This window comes from Solanum stenotomum, chromosome 7, assembly GCF_019186545.1.
Source record: "Solanum stenotomum isolate F172 chromosome 7, ASM1918654v1, whole genome shotgun sequence".
NCBI lineage: Eukaryota > Viridiplantae > Streptophyta > Magnoliopsida > Solanales > Solanaceae > Solanum > Solanum stenotomum.
In genome coordinates, this window is record NC_064288.1 from 53260264 (window position 1) to 53277358 (window position 17095).

General features: G+C 32.5%; 1 protein-coding gene across 1 annotated transcript; it reads right to left on the bottom strand.

The window, feature by feature from the left end:
- Positions 1-9015: 9015 nt before the first annotated feature.
- On the bottom strand, positions 9016-16865 carry LOC125871883 (uncharacterized). Its single transcript, XM_049552583.1, has 9 exons — positions 16717-16865; positions 15252-15449; positions 14828-14950; positions 14542-14579; positions 14261-14417; positions 10836-13862; positions 10611-10742; positions 10218-10348; positions 9016-9552 (listed from the first exon to the last, which is right to left on the bottom strand). Exons 1-9 carry the CDS (start codon positions 16801-16803, stop codon positions 9321-9323), a joined length of 4125 nt encoding a protein of 1374 aa, XP_049408540.1. The 5' UTR covers positions 16804-16865; the 3' UTR covers positions 9016-9320.
- Between the last annotated feature and the right edge of the window lie 230 nt (positions 16866-17095).

A 17095-nucleotide genomic window follows, 5' to 3' on the forward strand; every position in this document is an offset into this window, starting at 1 on the left:
TAATTATTATTATTATTATTATTATTATTAATAGAGGGTAGTTTTGTCATTAGTTAATCTAATGCATGCATTAAAACCATTGCATTGCTAATACCTAGAAATCCATGGTATTAGCAATACACACTTTAATACACAATAGAGTGTACATTAGTTATACATAGGTTGGAAAAGAATACCAAACAAGGTACTAGTAATACACAGTGCTAATGCATGCGTTATTTTTCCTAATACACTCTACCAAACGACCCCTTAAAGTATTAAACGCCCACAATGTAGTACTGTGTACTGACTGACCAATTGGAGAAATATTCTATTTTGAGGAAAATTTTGTAAAAGCACTTTCATCATTTGTGTACTTGAGAAAAATGAAAAATTTGGTCTTAATTAAATTGACTAAAAAAAATTATATTTGTGTATGACATTAAAATAAAAAATTATAATATGGTGTGATATTATTTATTTTAAATCAAAGTTTAAATGAATTTCTTTGAAACATCTTATATTAATGTGGATTTTATTCACCCATGCAATATATCTTTTTCTCCAATTAAATTTCATATGATTCATCAATCATCATCACCTTAAGTGCTTATAAAATATGACTCTTTACCTCACAATATATTTGAAGTTTTGTTAACATATTATTTTAAATGTGTGTAGATATAGTCTTTAAAAAAAAATATCATTAGAAAATGCTAGATTTTTGTCTAATATTTGTTATAACTTATAAATTTTAGATCGAAATTTAATATATCCTAATGAGATTTTCAATTTATGCAAAAATAATCTTATACACTCTTCTTCCCTTTTCTGTACAATTTTTTGGGCTTACTTTTATGTAGAAGAGAACTTGTCAGCCTATTTGACATTTCTCAAAATAGGTGTTTGGCCATAAATTTTAAATATTTTTTTACTTTATTTGAAACTTATGAAGTTGGTGTTAAAGAAGTAGTCATATTAAATTTTTCTTTTTTATAGAATATTTGAAATAATATTCGTGCTTGAATAATTTTAAATACAATTTAAAAAGTGAAAATTGAGCTAAAAAATAGACAAATTTGAAATACAACTTCAAGTTCATTTTTTTATTAAAAAAATGTCAAATATTGATTTACAAATAAAGTGAAAAATTATTTCACTTTCACTCAACTTTTTGGCATTTCTTATGGTTCATTTTATTGTTATTTGGTTAATAAGTGAGACAATTAATTTTTAAAGTAATGATTAATGAAGTAGGTACTTAGTTTAATGAAGTAATTAACATCAAATCAAATGTTCAAAGGCATGAAGTAATAATTATTACTTTATTGCCTAGATAATGACCACATTGTATTTTCTTATACATTATTTATTCTTGAAAAATTTGATCGTGCAAAGATGTTTTTTGGCACTAGCTTGAATGACATCCAATGTTACTCTTACAATGTATTTCAAAGATACTTTATCATCCAATGAAAAATAATGGAAGAAAATTATTTTTAAGTCTAAGTAGACATCATCTTTTTTTCCTATCATGTATATTATATTGCCACTTGTACCCTTTTGATTAAGGGAATAAACTTATAAGATCCTTGCTCTTAATATAGTGATTAGTGAATTTGGAATTATTTCTTACATCATAAGGGAAGAAAAACTAGGTACTCTAACATGCTTAATTAGCATAAGATATGTGAAACCATTTTGATGAGTTAGTACTCTTATATGTTGTGTATTAAAAAGGACTATATATTCTAATAAAATAGGTCATTCCATCATTAATAATTATGACGGGATGATAAGTATTCCTTAATCATTAATTAGAAGACTGAATTTGAGCGTTGAAATTGAAGTTGCATTTGATAGAAAACACGTTTTTAACTTCAAAAAGTGGACTTTTTTACGTGAATTTAGACTAATCAAACCTCAAATGGATGAGATTTCTGAGCATGAATTCATACTAGTCAAGTCTCAAGTGGATACCGAACACCAAATGAAAAATCAGACAACCGCCACCAAATCACAAATGCAGTACAAACTTCATACATTAACCTAGGAAAACATAATGCTTTAATTTAAACAAACCAAATCATAAGCAACACACAATCAAACCATTATACAACACTAAACCATTATTCTGGCCATATTAGGCCTAATACATAATATTAAGTAGATTACAAACACATACAACATTTAGTAAAAGAACTCAATAAAAACAAAGTAAAGAACAAGATTAATTAGCATATAGAATATGCCTTGCCTTTGAGATAATTGTCTTCTTTTTACTACTATAATTAAATTCCTAGAGCCCATCAAGAGACTCAAATGCCAAAGGATTAGAAGTTGCCCTTAATTAACCACCACACTATGAAGAACATGTCCATTACCTTACTCCATGGGACTAATCAAGATTAATCTTCATGAATGCATGATAATAATTCCCACCAAGCACCATCACCAAAACCATCTTCTACGACTACCCTTTTATTATCTTTATGATCTGACGATCCCAGTCTTTTATGTTTAGTTCTTCCTCTTCCTCCATCAAACGAAAATTTACAATAATTCAAGAAAATTACACCTAGAGGATTTGATTAACTTAATAAGGATGGGATATTGATGATGTTCATGAAGGCAAATTGAAGGTAACTTAAGTAGGGATAATGTGATCTTAAAGTAGGAAAAAAGAGTAAAAATAGGAGGGGTGGGTTGGCAAGTTTAGAATCTTATAAGGGATATGCCATGGGTACCTCTTTACAATATCACAAAAATGTTGGCATATATTTCTTTTAATGGCCTAATATTCCTTTCCCACCCTTGAATATTTTATATTGTCTTTGCTTTACTTTTTTGTACCTAGTACTATTTTATTATATTTATATATATAAACCATGTACATTTTTTTTTGCTGGTTAATTTATTACGACTATATTATAAGAGGTTGAAATCATCATTCACATGATTGAATTTAGAAAATCCTCGATCATTGATCAGAAATTTTGAGTTTGAAACTTGAAAATGGAGAAAGCATTTGTCTGCCCAATAAATTTCACATACCTTATGGTTAAACATTTTTCCCCCTAGAAACTCTCACTAAGAATTATAATCGGAGCAGATACATTTACATTAATTTTATGAATTTATCGAACTAGTAGTTTTAACTCATACGGTGTATATGTGTTGACCGATTATTCGCTAAGTACAAAAATAATAAGATTAGAATTTAGTAAACAAAATGGACTAGGTAGAACTTGAATCTATTAAGTTCAAATTCAAATAAAATAAACTGGCGTAAATAAAATGTTACAAAGCGAATAAGTAGTAGCTAGCGTTAAGGGGGTTCAATTAAACCCCTTTTGTCGAAAAATTACATCGTCCAAATATAATTAAAATGATCTTTTTAATTATATGTGAGTTGTTGAATCATCTTGACGTAGTGATAAAGGCGGTTCAAAATTGCTTTCATTTATATGTTCAAATTACAATCGTGACATTTATAATTTTCTGGTTCCGCCCCTAGCTATTAGGGCTGCGTATCACTCGGTTCGGCTCGGTTTTGAAGTTTATCGGTTTGACTTATTGGTTATCGGTTTGTAGAGATGCTAAACTGTTATAGAACCATTAAGATATTGGTTTATCGGTTTTTGATCGTTATTGATTCGGTTTTCGGTTTAACCGTTAAGATTTGACACAAAAAAAAGCATTGAAAATCAGTTAGAAACAAGGTGACAAACCAAATAAACCATGCACATGAGTTCACAAGTTACATCTTGCTCAAAGGCAAATACTTTTACATTGTAGAATAACCAAGTGTTTGAGACAACCAAAAATAAAAGTAGGAAACCAAACTCTAAGTCAAGGACTTTATATACAAAATAATATAAATATAATTATTTAATTTACTATCGGGTTATCGGTTAACTCCGTTAAGAAAAAACTTCAAACTGTTAAGAACCGATAACCCGATAACAAAAAAAATCAAAACGGTTATCAAAACTACCAAACCAATACTGATAAATCAATAACTTTTTTTCGATTCAAATTATCGATTTCGGTTCGATTTTGAACAGCTATACTAGCTATACATATATACGTGTGTTTTTCTGAATGTTAAATATAACTTCTTCTTTTTTTTAAAAAAAAAAAAAGCTTTTTGAGGTGACACAAGCAGCAGTGCAGTACTATCAGTTAGTACAATTTTTATTTTATTTTTTATGAGACTTGAAAACTTGTACTAATAAACTTTAATTTGATTGCGTAATGTTCTTTTATAGTATAGAGTCTTGACCTTTGAAGATTCATGTGGTACATCTGGCCAATGGTTAATAGGTCAATGTTTTTCTTCTTTATAAAATCAAATTGTGTTTATTATATAATTTAAATTCTTAATATTGATACATATGAGAAAATCTTAGTCGTATGCATGCATATATGATATATCATATAATCATATATCCATATTTATTAGTAGTTTAATTTTGATGGCGCGAAGAGAAGTAAACATACCTAGATCTAACATATCTAGGTAGTAACAGAGTCAAAATTTTTATTAAAAGATTTAAAAATATGAAAAAATAAATATACGAATAAATTAATCAGAGATCTCAATATATATAAAATTTTAACCTTATATATAATATATTTTTCTGTTGAAGAAAGTTTGAATGAATACCTTACTTGATTCCCATGGGACCCCATGTGCAACTATTTGATGAGTTAGTATAACTCTTATATGTGTATTAAAATAGTGTTCTATAGTCCAATATAAATAGGTGATTGCATCACAAAAGAAACACTTCGAGAAAACATGGAATTAGCTTTAGAATTTGTCAATAATTCATAGTTAATTTGTGACTAAAAAGTTCTTAGCTAGTTTATTGAATTTTCTTATAATATGTCGCTAATCCATAGTTGAATCGAATAAGCATGAGATTTTAGTCTGTTGTTTTGCTACGAAATTTTGTCCGCGCTAATTTCTTATTTTCTAATAGTGATTATGGTGCGACGGTGAATTCCATAATTATCATTGCTTAGAGAGGTTTTAAATTTGAGATTCTGGACGGCAATGAAACCATCTTCGGTACAGTATAGGGAAAGCCTTACCTCCAAAATTGATTTTTTAATACAAATCTAGGTTAATCAAACTCAATATGAATATCAAATATCAGGTAAAATAAAATAAAATAGGTCCTTACTCATTATATATATATATATATATATATATATATATATATATATATATATATTGCAGTGGAAACTCATGAGTCATTATCATAATGACATGATGGAAGAAATTAAGTATATCAAAATAGTCATAAGGAGAGAAAGGAATATGTAAGTGCATATATCATCAATCCTTTCATTTTCAAACAATTATGTATTTGTCCTCTCTATGCATGACACAACATTTCAACTAATGTTTAGAAGGCAGTCAACCATCAAACACTTATAAGTCATCTCAAATCAAAATTTATTACAAATATATAAATTAAGGGCTCATTCGGTACGAAAGATAAGGAAAAACTAATTTCGAGATTAATTTTGAGTTGAATTTATCTCATATTTGGATGTGATAAAATTGCAAAAATAACTTCCTGGAATTACTTATTCTGATTTTTGAGATTGTAGTGTTATTATTAACCCATATAAAGAGGTTGAGATAACAAACATAGGATAATCACTTGCTTCAAAGTCCGAACCAAACTAGCTCAAGAATTTAAGATAGACACACCATCAAAATACATAAAGAATATTGTATCTACTAGGTTTATCTAAAGGAAATATATAGGTAAAACTCTAAAAAAGACAAGATTTCTAATCTTGAAAATAAAACAAGTTACATACTATAACCAGTAAAAATGACTTGACATATAGTATAAAAATTTCTTGCAATGTATAAATAACTTAAACCCATATAACAAAAACACACTCAAGCATTAATACATCACTAAACCATTATTATTCTGGCCATATTAGGCCTAATACATCAAAACACTCATTAATTATTAGTAGCTAACAAACACAAGAAAAATACTGAAATAAGAACTAATAAGTAAAAGATAAGATAATTAGCATAAAATGCTACTCTTTTTTACTATAAATTTAATTCCTATAATATAGATCCCATCAAGAGACTCAAATGCCAAAGGATATAGAAGTTGCCCTTAATTACCTTACACCATGGGACTAATTAATATCTTCATGACTAATGATCAAGATTAATATCTTCATGACTAATCAAGATTCTTCATGAATTAATGATAGTAGTTCCCATCAAACACCATCACCAAAACCATCTTTTCTGACGCTCTCAGTCTTTTCTGTTTACTCAGTAGGTCTTCCTCTTCTTCCATCGAACGAAAATTACAACAAATCAAAAAAAGTACCCTAGAGGGTTTGATTAACTTATAATGATGGAATATTGGTGATGTTCATGTAGGAAAAATGAAGGTGACTTAAGTAGGGAGAATGTGATCACTTTGGGTAAAGGAAAAACAAAAATGAAAGTAGAAAAAAAGAGTAAAAATTAGAGGGGTAGGTTGGCAAAATTAGAATCTTATAAGGATATGCTATTGGTATACCTCTTACATCACACCAAAAAAAAAAGTTGTTTCTTTTAATGGCCTCATATTCCTTTCCCACCCTCGAACTTGTGTATATTGTCATGCTTTACTTTTTTGTAGCTAGTACTATATTAATTATTAATCACATAAGCCATGTTCTTTCCTTTAATGGCATCGATATCTTCGATTTAAAAGGAGAGAGTTTACTATTTTAAAAAAATTAATTAAACATATATTTAAAAAATTAATATATCAGTAAATAGAGTTGTTATATATATCAGGTGCCTAGAAGCATTTCTAGACAAATATTTGGTTAAGTTAATGTCTAGATGTGCTTCGCTAACTATTATGTGATATATAATTTCGTTAGAAAACTCACATTCTCAATAGTTCAATAAAATGAGATAACATTGGTGTGTTTTTTATCCTTTAACTCTTTAATATATCGTAAGAGGATGAAACCTTCATCATTCACATGGCAGAATTTTGGAAAACTAAGTATTAGAAACTATGTACGACCAACAAATGTGATATGATCAACGTTATATTTCTACTTTTAATTAGAAGTTTTGAGTTTGAGACTTAATTAAGATTAATATATAATAAAAATATATTCACAAAATAGCTATATCCTTATTCAATTCTTATATTGTAACATCATTGTAACTCCGCAATATAACTTGTTTACCAATCAAACGACTAGTTAAATTATTGGAATAAAAGTAAAAAAAGCTTTTTGAGGTGACATAAGCAGTACTATCAGTTAGTACAATTTTTTTTATGAACCTTAGAAACTTGTACTAAAATAAACTTTAATTTGATTGCGTAATGCTCTTTATATAGTGAGTCTTGATTTTTGATGATTCATATGGTACATCTGGCCAATGGTTAATAGGTCAATATGTTTTTTTCTTTATAAAATCAAATTGTGTTTATTATATAATTTAACTTCTTTACATATTGAGAAAATATTAGACACATAGATATTTGTTAGTTTGATGACCTTTTTTTTTTCTCGAAATTCCCACCTAAGGTACGTATTCGCATTGCAGGGCCTATTTCTGAACACATCACTTTCAATCTGATTTTTCTCATTTTCAGATGCTTAGATTTTGCAAGATTGGTAACTTCATTATAGAATTGAAGTTTGTGCAAGGTTTATAACCATTTCTTTCTTTAGGTGGTTGATACTCAAAATTCACTCATTCGATTAATCTAAATTCGTATCGCATAAATTCACTATGGCAATAAAACGTTTAATGTCAAGGCGTTTAGTATTTAAAATTCATTGATCCAACTAACTTGAAATTCATACCTACTATACTCACTAAGGCGATAAAATGCTAAATGTTCGCATTCAATATCCAAAATTTACTGATTCAACTAATTCGAATTTGTATGGACTCATCAAGGAAATAAAAATAAACCCTCCGGCCAAGAAGATTTGATGACCTAACAATGGAAGCTTTTGTGTCTCATCGACTCGCTAAGAGGGTAAAAGGTTGAATATTAAGGCATTCAATATTCAGAATTCCTTACTCCGATTAATTTGAATTTAGCAATGAATTTCGAGGGTTTCAATATTCGAAATTCATTGATCTGAAAAATCTGATTTTGTGTTGCATCGACTAGTTATTCACCAATCTGACCAATTCAAATTAATTCATTTCGGATAAAATAATCAGTAAAGGGATAAAACGTTCTCTACCAAAATGGTTTGATGACCTAATAAATGGAAGCTTTTGGAGCACTACTTAGAGAATAATACCAATATGCCAAAAAAAAAGAAGCAATCAAATATTCCCATAAAGTACAATAGTTTATACTTATGTTAATATATGACTATATATTATTTGTTCATGTCTTCCAAGTTGTACTATTTTTTCTTGTTTTGTTCACTCAAATATCTTTTTTTTTTTCTGATTGTTTTTTTGTTTTGTTTTTGCTTTGTACTTGTGGCTATATCTTGACATCAATAGCCATTAGCCAGCATATAATTCAGCACATTTTTATTTTTTTTGGTTAAAAAAAAAATTCTGCACATTCAATGGCATATTCAGTACACATTTCTGGAATCTTTTGTTTCTATTTTCTTTTCTTAAGAATTATATTTTCATATTAATAGGATATGCTTTCTTTATTAATGACACATACTGCGAAATATAGTATAGATCAAATATTACTTTATATTAAATCTTGAACACTATTGAACACTCTCAGCAAAGTTCCTAATTTCGCCACACTGCCACATTAAGGGGGTGTTACTAAGTATGTCGAAAGATGTTTAATTGAAAATCCTTTTGCGAAAAAGTATATTATGTATATAGATCACATTATTTTTATTTGACATATACACACATATATTAATTTTGACGACGGTTGAAAACCCTTAATAAAATTTCTGACTTTGTCACTGTGTTGTTTTACTATACATAGAGAACAATATCACACTTTTGTTAGTGTGTACTTTCTTGTCTAAAAAATTCACTATGCCTTGCCACTGTAACAATCTTATTTGGTTCAAATTTTTTATTGTCTATATCTTGCTTTAGTTATTTTGACAATAAATTACAATGGTAATATATGTGCTAAGACTATATAGCTCGTATCTCTGCAAAAATGTTGTTGCACCTGTGTTAGATCCTCGAAAAATGTAGTACTTTTGGAAGATCTAACATGCACCAGGGGACATTTGTTGAAGAGTCCGAGCAACATAGGTGAAAATGTGGTTTGGTTTACCTAAGGTTAGGATGAATGCTCCGCGAGAATGCTAGTCGTGATTCAAGAGAACCATCTCTTTCCACTCTTAGCTGCCTTCAGTTTCATAACAAGATCCTCTCTCTGTGCTTCTACTTCAGCATACTTTAGACTCATTTGAAAGTATCGTTCTCGAATGTCTTTTAGTTCTGTTTCTAGTAATGCCTTTGTATGTTCGAACCTTTTCACCATTTCACTGTCCCCTTCTGACTTCTTGGAAGCCGGTGAATGTCCTCTACGTTCCTCAGTCTTGAACCTACAAGAATAACAGCGCAAAAGACTCGAACATCATACTTAAAAAATGCAGATGTTTTATTATATTTGCTCTGTGAATGTGTTGTATTAAATGTGTAGAGGAAATCCTAAGTTCTATATTTTGTTTTATAAATGACTTTACTATGTAATTTCGTTAAGTTGAGTGACCTTTTGAGGAATCAACTGTTTCATCAACCAGACTTCGTTTCTTGTCTCCTTAGAGCTCAAGGATAAGGTGGTGCTAGCCTATAGAACATACCATGTTGAAGTAAGGTTGTTAAGTTCTATATTGAGATGATGGATCGTTGATAAATATTCCGATAGCTTATATAACATATCATGTGTAGATTATCGTAGTTCAGCATGTTTATAAGTTTAATCCTTTTGAGCTGCGAAAAGGTACAGAGCTCTTTCCAAAATTTCATCGCCAAACAGATATTATTTTCCATAGCTATTTGCTGTTAAGCATAGTCTTTTTGAGGTCCTGTCTGCAGGGACACAGCTAGAAGGCGGAAGGGGGTTCATCCGAACTCAATGAATCCACTTCACCTGAAAATCACACTATATATACAATGACTTTTTTTTTTTTTATCTACTCACTCCCGCAAGCAACAGGAAAAAACTAATAAATGTGACAAACTTAAATTCCAAGAAATTGAAACATACCTTTGAAGCTGAATTTTGTACTTCTTATTTGCCTCTAATGCTTCAGCAAGCTTGTTCTCAAGCAATTGTATTCTAGCCAAGTAATCCACTTCAACGGAAGAAGTAATTTTGTCGGAGAAACTATTTTCACCCTGGATGAACAAAAGTATTTTGAAAGAGCAAAAAGGTAGTTAAGCATTTGAAAGGGAAAACTTAAAACTCAAAAGACCACCCGTGATATATTATGCTTCACTATGTTGCTCGGATTCTTCAAAAATGTCGCCAGGTGCTTGTTAGATCCTCCAAAAGTAGTGCTTGTTCGGAGGATCCGATACAGGTGTGGCAATATTTTTGGAGAGTCTGAGCAGCATACTGCTTCAAAGGTGAAAATGAATAGAAGGGAATAAAGGGTACCTCTGATTCGCTACTTTTGCGATCTGAATGAAGTCGATCCACCCGAAGTTCTTGGGACTGACTAAGCTTTTGAGGTGCTCTATTGAAGTTAGTGTACTTATTGTTGCTCTTAGGAGTATCATTCTGTTCAAACTGCAAAAGAACATAAAGTTCTGTCATTCATCCGCATTTAAGTTATGCGAAAAACAGTAAAAGGATTAAGAAAGAACGTCGTAATAAGCTAACCTTTTTGGCGTATAATTTTTTCTCCTCCTCCATCATTTTCACCTCCGCTTCGAGTGAGAAAACTTTCTTCAAGCAATTGTCCTTCTCCTCCTCCATCTTGTATATTTTCTGCCGATATTGCTCATTATCTTTCTTAGTTTCACTAAGCTCATTTCTCAAATCAGTCTTTTGTGCAAAGAATTTCTCCTTTTCAGTTAACTCACTTTCCATTTGCTCAACTTTTTCTTCCAAGTAAATTCTCCTTCTATTGCTGTTCTCCAACTCCAACAAGACCTTCTGTAAGTCGGAGATCTTACCAACAAACGAGGCCTTTTCAGCCTTCATTTCTTCAAAATCTCTGGATATTTTTTCCAGTGATGCTTCTAACCTTTCCTTTTCGGATATGCAATCTGTGAGCTCGCTCTTCAGATTGAACACTTCATCCTGAAGCTCCTTTGTTTTCTGCAGCTGATACTTCAGATTAGCACTTTCTTCATGAAGCTTTTGATGTTCATAACGCGAAAGAGTGAGCTGCAACTCAAGGTCATTAATAGACGTCTTAAGCTTTTCCTCATTCGCCCTGTAATTTGGTAAAAGTTTCAAAATCTTTGTATGATCAATCATCAGCTTCTCATAACTTTGTCTTGAAGCAGAAAGTTCCTTCTCAGTCAATGTACATTTTGATTCGAAGTCATCAAGTGCTGATACGAGCTTTTCTTTATCAGCACGTAAACTGGAAACTTCGTTTACAGTGTCAGTGGCTAATCTCCTTTCCTCATCCATTTCAGAAATTTTCTTGGTTAGTTGTTCTACCTCTTTCTCGAGGGTCTCAACTTCCATCAAGTTCTCTAAATATTTCTGATTAGACAAACTTTCTTGTTGCACGAGTTTCTCAATTTCGTTCTTGTTCTCTTGAATGAGTTCGTCTAGTTCAGCATTCAGTTTCTCCTCTTTCGAGGAAAAATCTTTCCACATTGCATTGAGATTTTCTTCCAGAGCCTTAACCTTTATCAAACTATTAGACAAGCTTTTCTGTGATTCATGCAGCTGAGCTTCTAGCTGCATACGATGCTCGTTCTGTTCTGCATTCTTTCTTTCCATTTCAAGAAGATTCTGTAAAGATTCTTGTAACTTTTCATTCTCATCGGTGAGATGTTCACATTCTTCTCGAGCTTGTGACCATAGGATCTGCATGTCTTCTAACTCTTCTTTGAGATCAGCAATGCTCGTTTTCGTCTCACTCTCTAACTTCTCAATTTCTTCTTGAAGATTCATTATGACAGACTTGGATTCTTCCAACTCTGATTGACGAGATTCTCCCTCAACTGTCATGAGCCTAATTTGTGATTCCATATTTTCACTCTTCTCTGTCAATCCTACAAACTGATCCTCCAATGTATGTTTTTCACTTTCGAGCTGTGCTAGTTTCCTTTCCAGAAGCTTGTTCTCAGAAACTAGAGCATTCATGTTATTGCTGAGCTCCTTATAATCACTTTGCAGATCATCCAAGTGGCTAGAGGTCATGACACTTTCTCTTGAGACGATTTTCATGTTTTCTTCCACCTGATCCTTTTCCTTTTGAAGACCAGCTACTTTACCTTCTAGTTCTCTTTGATGCTCCAAAAGGCGGCTTTTTTCCTCCTCGTTGCTTTGTAACTCGGAATGTTTTTTATCCAACTCTTTTAGTAGACCGGAACATTGCATTTGTAGTTTTGCCTTTGAGATCTCATGTGCTTGAACCTCAAAACTGTAATCTTCCAGCTTTCTATTTTTCTCCTGGATCTTCTGTTCATGCTGTTTAAGACATTCCTCGCATTCAACTGTTCTAGTTTCCAAGAGATTATTCAGGTCAAACAGATACGTAAGGACACAGTTGGTTGTCAATAGTTTTGAAGAGCTTGCACCGTCCTCGTTCAAATTTGCCAAGTTTTCCAGGTGATGTTTGCACTGATCACTCACACTGGACGAAAGTTTATGCCATGGTCTCTTTAGATGGTGGAAAGCTACTTCAAGCTGCTTCACTAATTGAGTGAAGTCTTCGGAGTTTTCATTTTCACCAACTTGACAACCGGACTCCTTAAACTTGATCAGAAGGTCCAGGTTTTCCTGAGTAAGCTCAGCACAATCCCTCTCGAGCTCCTGTATTTTCTCTCGTAATGCTTCAGTATCTCTTATTAGCTCAGTACTATCTTTCTCGGAGTGTCCAATCTCCATCTGTCTGTTCATTGTCTGTTCACTTTCAAGCTTGTGATTTTTGTCTTGTAATGACTTTGTGAGGGGTTGATCACTTCTTTGCAATGTCTCTTCCGATTCTTTCCAAGATGAAAATTTCTCTATTTCCACTTTCTGCTGTTCTATAGTTTCTTCCAGCTCCTGAAGAAGCGAGAGGAGCTCGATATTCGATTCCTGACTTCCTTTTAGTTGTAAGGCTAAACTGGCATTGAACTCTTGTTGATGTCTTACTTCATTTTCCAGTTCCTCCCTCTGACCTCTTGGTTGAAATATCGAATCCTCTGCCACATCGTATTTCGATGTTGACTCCTCCAACATTAGTTTGAGATTCTCAATCTCTCTTTTCAAGTTACCTTGCTCTGAATAGGAAGCTGAGAGATCCATCACCAAGTCTGCTTGCTTTTTCGACTGAGACGCGAATTCCTCTCTCAGTATGTCCAAATCGAGCATGAGCTTCCGAGCATTTCTCTCCCACATCTTGGCTTCTATTCGGAGTTCTTCAATTGTATCTTCTGCAGCCTCCAGAAGGTTTCTTGAAGAGCCTGAATTTGTCACAGAAGACGCTGTGAAATCTTTTCCGTTGTTCTGCAGATGCTCCATCGAAATTGTGGCTTTTGTATTATATGATGATCGGTTTGAAACAGTTTGATCATCGATGAAATGATCATTCTGAGGTGAAGTATGGTCAGGACTTGCTCTAACTTGTTTGGATCCTTCATTCTTTAAGTGATTTCTGGAGGGGAACTTTTCTTTTTGCGTAAAACTCTCAGCTGAGCTAAAGCTGTTATTTGATCCGGATGCCGAGAAACTTCTCCCCTGAAATGAAATGAAGAGGTAAATCAACCACACAAGACACTGAATGTGGAAGAGAATTTACTACTTAAAACTGAGTTGAATACAAAAATCAAATAGAATTATGTTCATCCGGCCTAAGCAAACTCGGATAATATAACTGGCTTATGACTATAATAAGGGCACCTTGGTGCACAAAGCATTCTGCATACACGCAGGGTTAGGGTAAATGCTGATGCAAGCACATATGGTTAATTTTATGATAAGTCATATGGAGACAACTTTACTGTTACTCCAAGTCTCGCCTTCAGTGTATTACTATAATCTAAAGGCAAAACATCATGTTACTACATTGGAAGTTAACTTAAACCTGTCAAGTTCAGCATAAAACAGTCAAAATAGATAAAAATTTGCATTAGTACCTTGATCTCAAGTTTACTTGGACCCGAGTTTGAGCCGGGATCATATGGAAGCACATCACTCCCAAAAGAGAAGTTGCCAGACTCGTTCGATTTACTGTCAACATCATGATCTAAACCATGCTCTTTCACACCAGAACCTGAAGATTTCAATTCATCTCTGAAAGTATATAAAGAGTATTTAGTTAAATGGTGATTCACTTTTACATTATTTAGTATGATGAAGAAGTGGGGATTCATATAGCCGACCCCAAGAAGTGGGAATTTGACTGTTTTAATAATACCTGAATTTACTCCTTGGTGTTAGGCAGTGAATTTTCACCTGTAAATAAGATTGACAAGAAAATATGTAAACAAAAAGTTAATAGTTTTTACATGGTCCATATTTCTCTCTATGTTGCTCGAACCCTCAAAAAATGTTGTCACGCCCCTGTCGGATCCTCTAAAATGCATAGCTTTTGAAGGATTCGACACACTCAGCTGTATTTTCTAAGAGTCCGAGCAACATTACCGCAATACCTTAGAGAAAAACGGTGGGGGAAAGAAGGACTTATCGATCATAAGACTTGCCTGTAGTGTTGTTCCCTGATTGCATTTCTTTAAAGGAACCAAAACAGGAGAAGACATTCTTGAGCCAACATATGATGCTAGATTAATTGTTCCCTCTCCAAGTAGACCAGATCTAGCAGAGCCCTGTGTTGAAGAAGCAATTAAGAAATCGAATAAGCAAGTCATCTTGACACGTTTTAATAGAAGAATCCTTTGGGATCCCCCTAAACTTGACACGTTTTATTCAGTACACACCTAAGTTTTGTCTAGTCCTACAAAGAGGGTGTATTCCCTTTCTTTGCCATGTCAGCATCTAGAGGGGTTCAGGTGAGCACCGAATAAAACGTGCTAGGAAGTGAGATGAACTTGAAGAAAACTAGCTACGACATTGTATTACTATCAATTAGATAGATTTTGAAGCAAAACAGAAGGATTTCTATCATACCATTGCAACAACAAACTTGTAGAGAGATTCTTCGAGCTCTAGAGATGAATCGTCTTGTGAAATCCACACGGATTCCAAAAGAGTCTCTGGCCATTGACAGCTTCCGTTTTTCACGAGTGTTTTGCCTAGCTTTGCTGCTGTCTTTCCAGTTTCTACACATATTACAGACAAAGATAGCCTGTCCCATCCTTTTGGTACCTATCTCATTACAACATCAGAATCAACTTTCAACAACCATTTGTACCTCTGATACATCGTTATATCGATAAGCTAAATGAAACCACGTAACGGGAGTTCTTTAGTACAATTGAATCAACTAAACCAACATAGAACTACATCAAACAGTTCCATATTAGGCATTACATTTATCAGATTATACTCTGGTGCGAGTTGGAGTTAATTAAAGGCTGACCGAGCCAATGATGCTTAGCTGGTCTTTACATGTTTAGCCTAAATGCTGCTAGTTCCAGACTATGTTGCTTGGACTCTTCAGAAATATTGTTGGATCCTTCAAACACCTATGCATTTTTGGAGGATTTGACAAGGGTGCGGCAACAATTTTGGAGGGTCCGAGCAACATAGGTACCATACCACTATACTGTTGACTGTATTCGAAAATAAAATACTGGAAACTTTAATCAAAGTAAACAGAAATGGAGAAGAATCTGACAGTACCTCATTATGGGAAATAAAAAATCAAGAGGGAAAACCGGACTCTTCAAAAACGTCGCCTATATGTGTATCGGATCCTTTAAAAGTAGTGCATTTTTGGAGAATCCGACAAGGTTGCAACTTGCAACGACATTTTTGAAGAGTCTGAGCAACATCAAAAGCCACACACTACCGGAAATTCCAAACTATAGTTTATTCATATTGCATAAATTTGAAACTATAGTCTTAATTATCTACATAACTACATTAAATTATTTAATTTGATATAATTCAAGATCACCTAATTAATCTCAACCATCAAGTCATCATATTAACTGTATGATCATCCTCTCAATTCAAGTATTGCCAGGGGACGGAGCTACAAGCCTATCTACAAATTCGGCAGAACTCAGTAGCTTTGGCTCAAACCCTTTATAAAGCTATAATCTTTATCCAAAAAAACAACAGGCAATAACAGAAATCAAACAGAACACTGATTTTTTTATTTACCAATAAATTTTAAGGGTATGAAGAAAATGTAAATTTGTACCTGAAACAACAACAACAACAACATACGAAGTGTAATCCCACAGGTGGGAAGGACATTGTGTACGCAGACTTTACCCCTACCTTGTGGAGGTAGAGAGGTTGTTTCCGATAGAACCTCAGCTCAAGAAAAAACATTTTTCAAAGTAGTTTTGGAAACAAGAAAATATAGAACAATAACAACAACAAAATAATGTGATAACAGAAGCACAAGAAACAACAGAAAATAACATAAATCGAAGAATAAGAAACTACGAGAAGGTTTTACCTGAAGTAGTTGAAAATTGGAGAATCTGAAATCAACCCTTTCTCCTGAATTGTCCTGTTTATTATTCTGCTTCTGTAACTTGAACATTTTTCTCTTTTTTTATCACCTTAATGTCTAATATTTTCTTGAAATATGATACATAGACAATAAAAAGATACTAATTTTGTAAACAGAATAAGAATCAAAAGAAAATAATAATCAAGAAACAAGAAAAATAGAGAAGTTAGCTAATTGGTCTGTGTAAATGAACTTGTCATAGGTTGTTATATTGTTGTCTGTCTTTATGATGTTGCATTTGAGCTTATTATAAACAGTTTATATTATAACTGTACAAATTGAAGGACAAAAGTTTGAGGAATTTGTGTTTCTTGACACTCAA

Excerpts from the sequence above, each read along its gene's own strand:
- LOC125871883 (XM_049552583.1), bottom strand. The coding sequence starts at position 16,803 with ATGTTCAAGTTACAGAAGCAGAATAATAAACAGGACAATTCAGGAGAA. Across the intron at positions 15,450-16,716 it reads CCAATTTTCAACTACTTCAG|GTACCAAAAGGATGGGACAG; the intron begins GTAAAACCTTCT and ends GTAATGAGATAG. Across the intron at positions 14,418-14,541 it reads ACACCAAGGAGTAAATTCAG|AGATGAATTGAAATCTTCAG; the intron begins GTATTATTAAAA and ends ATATACTTTCAG.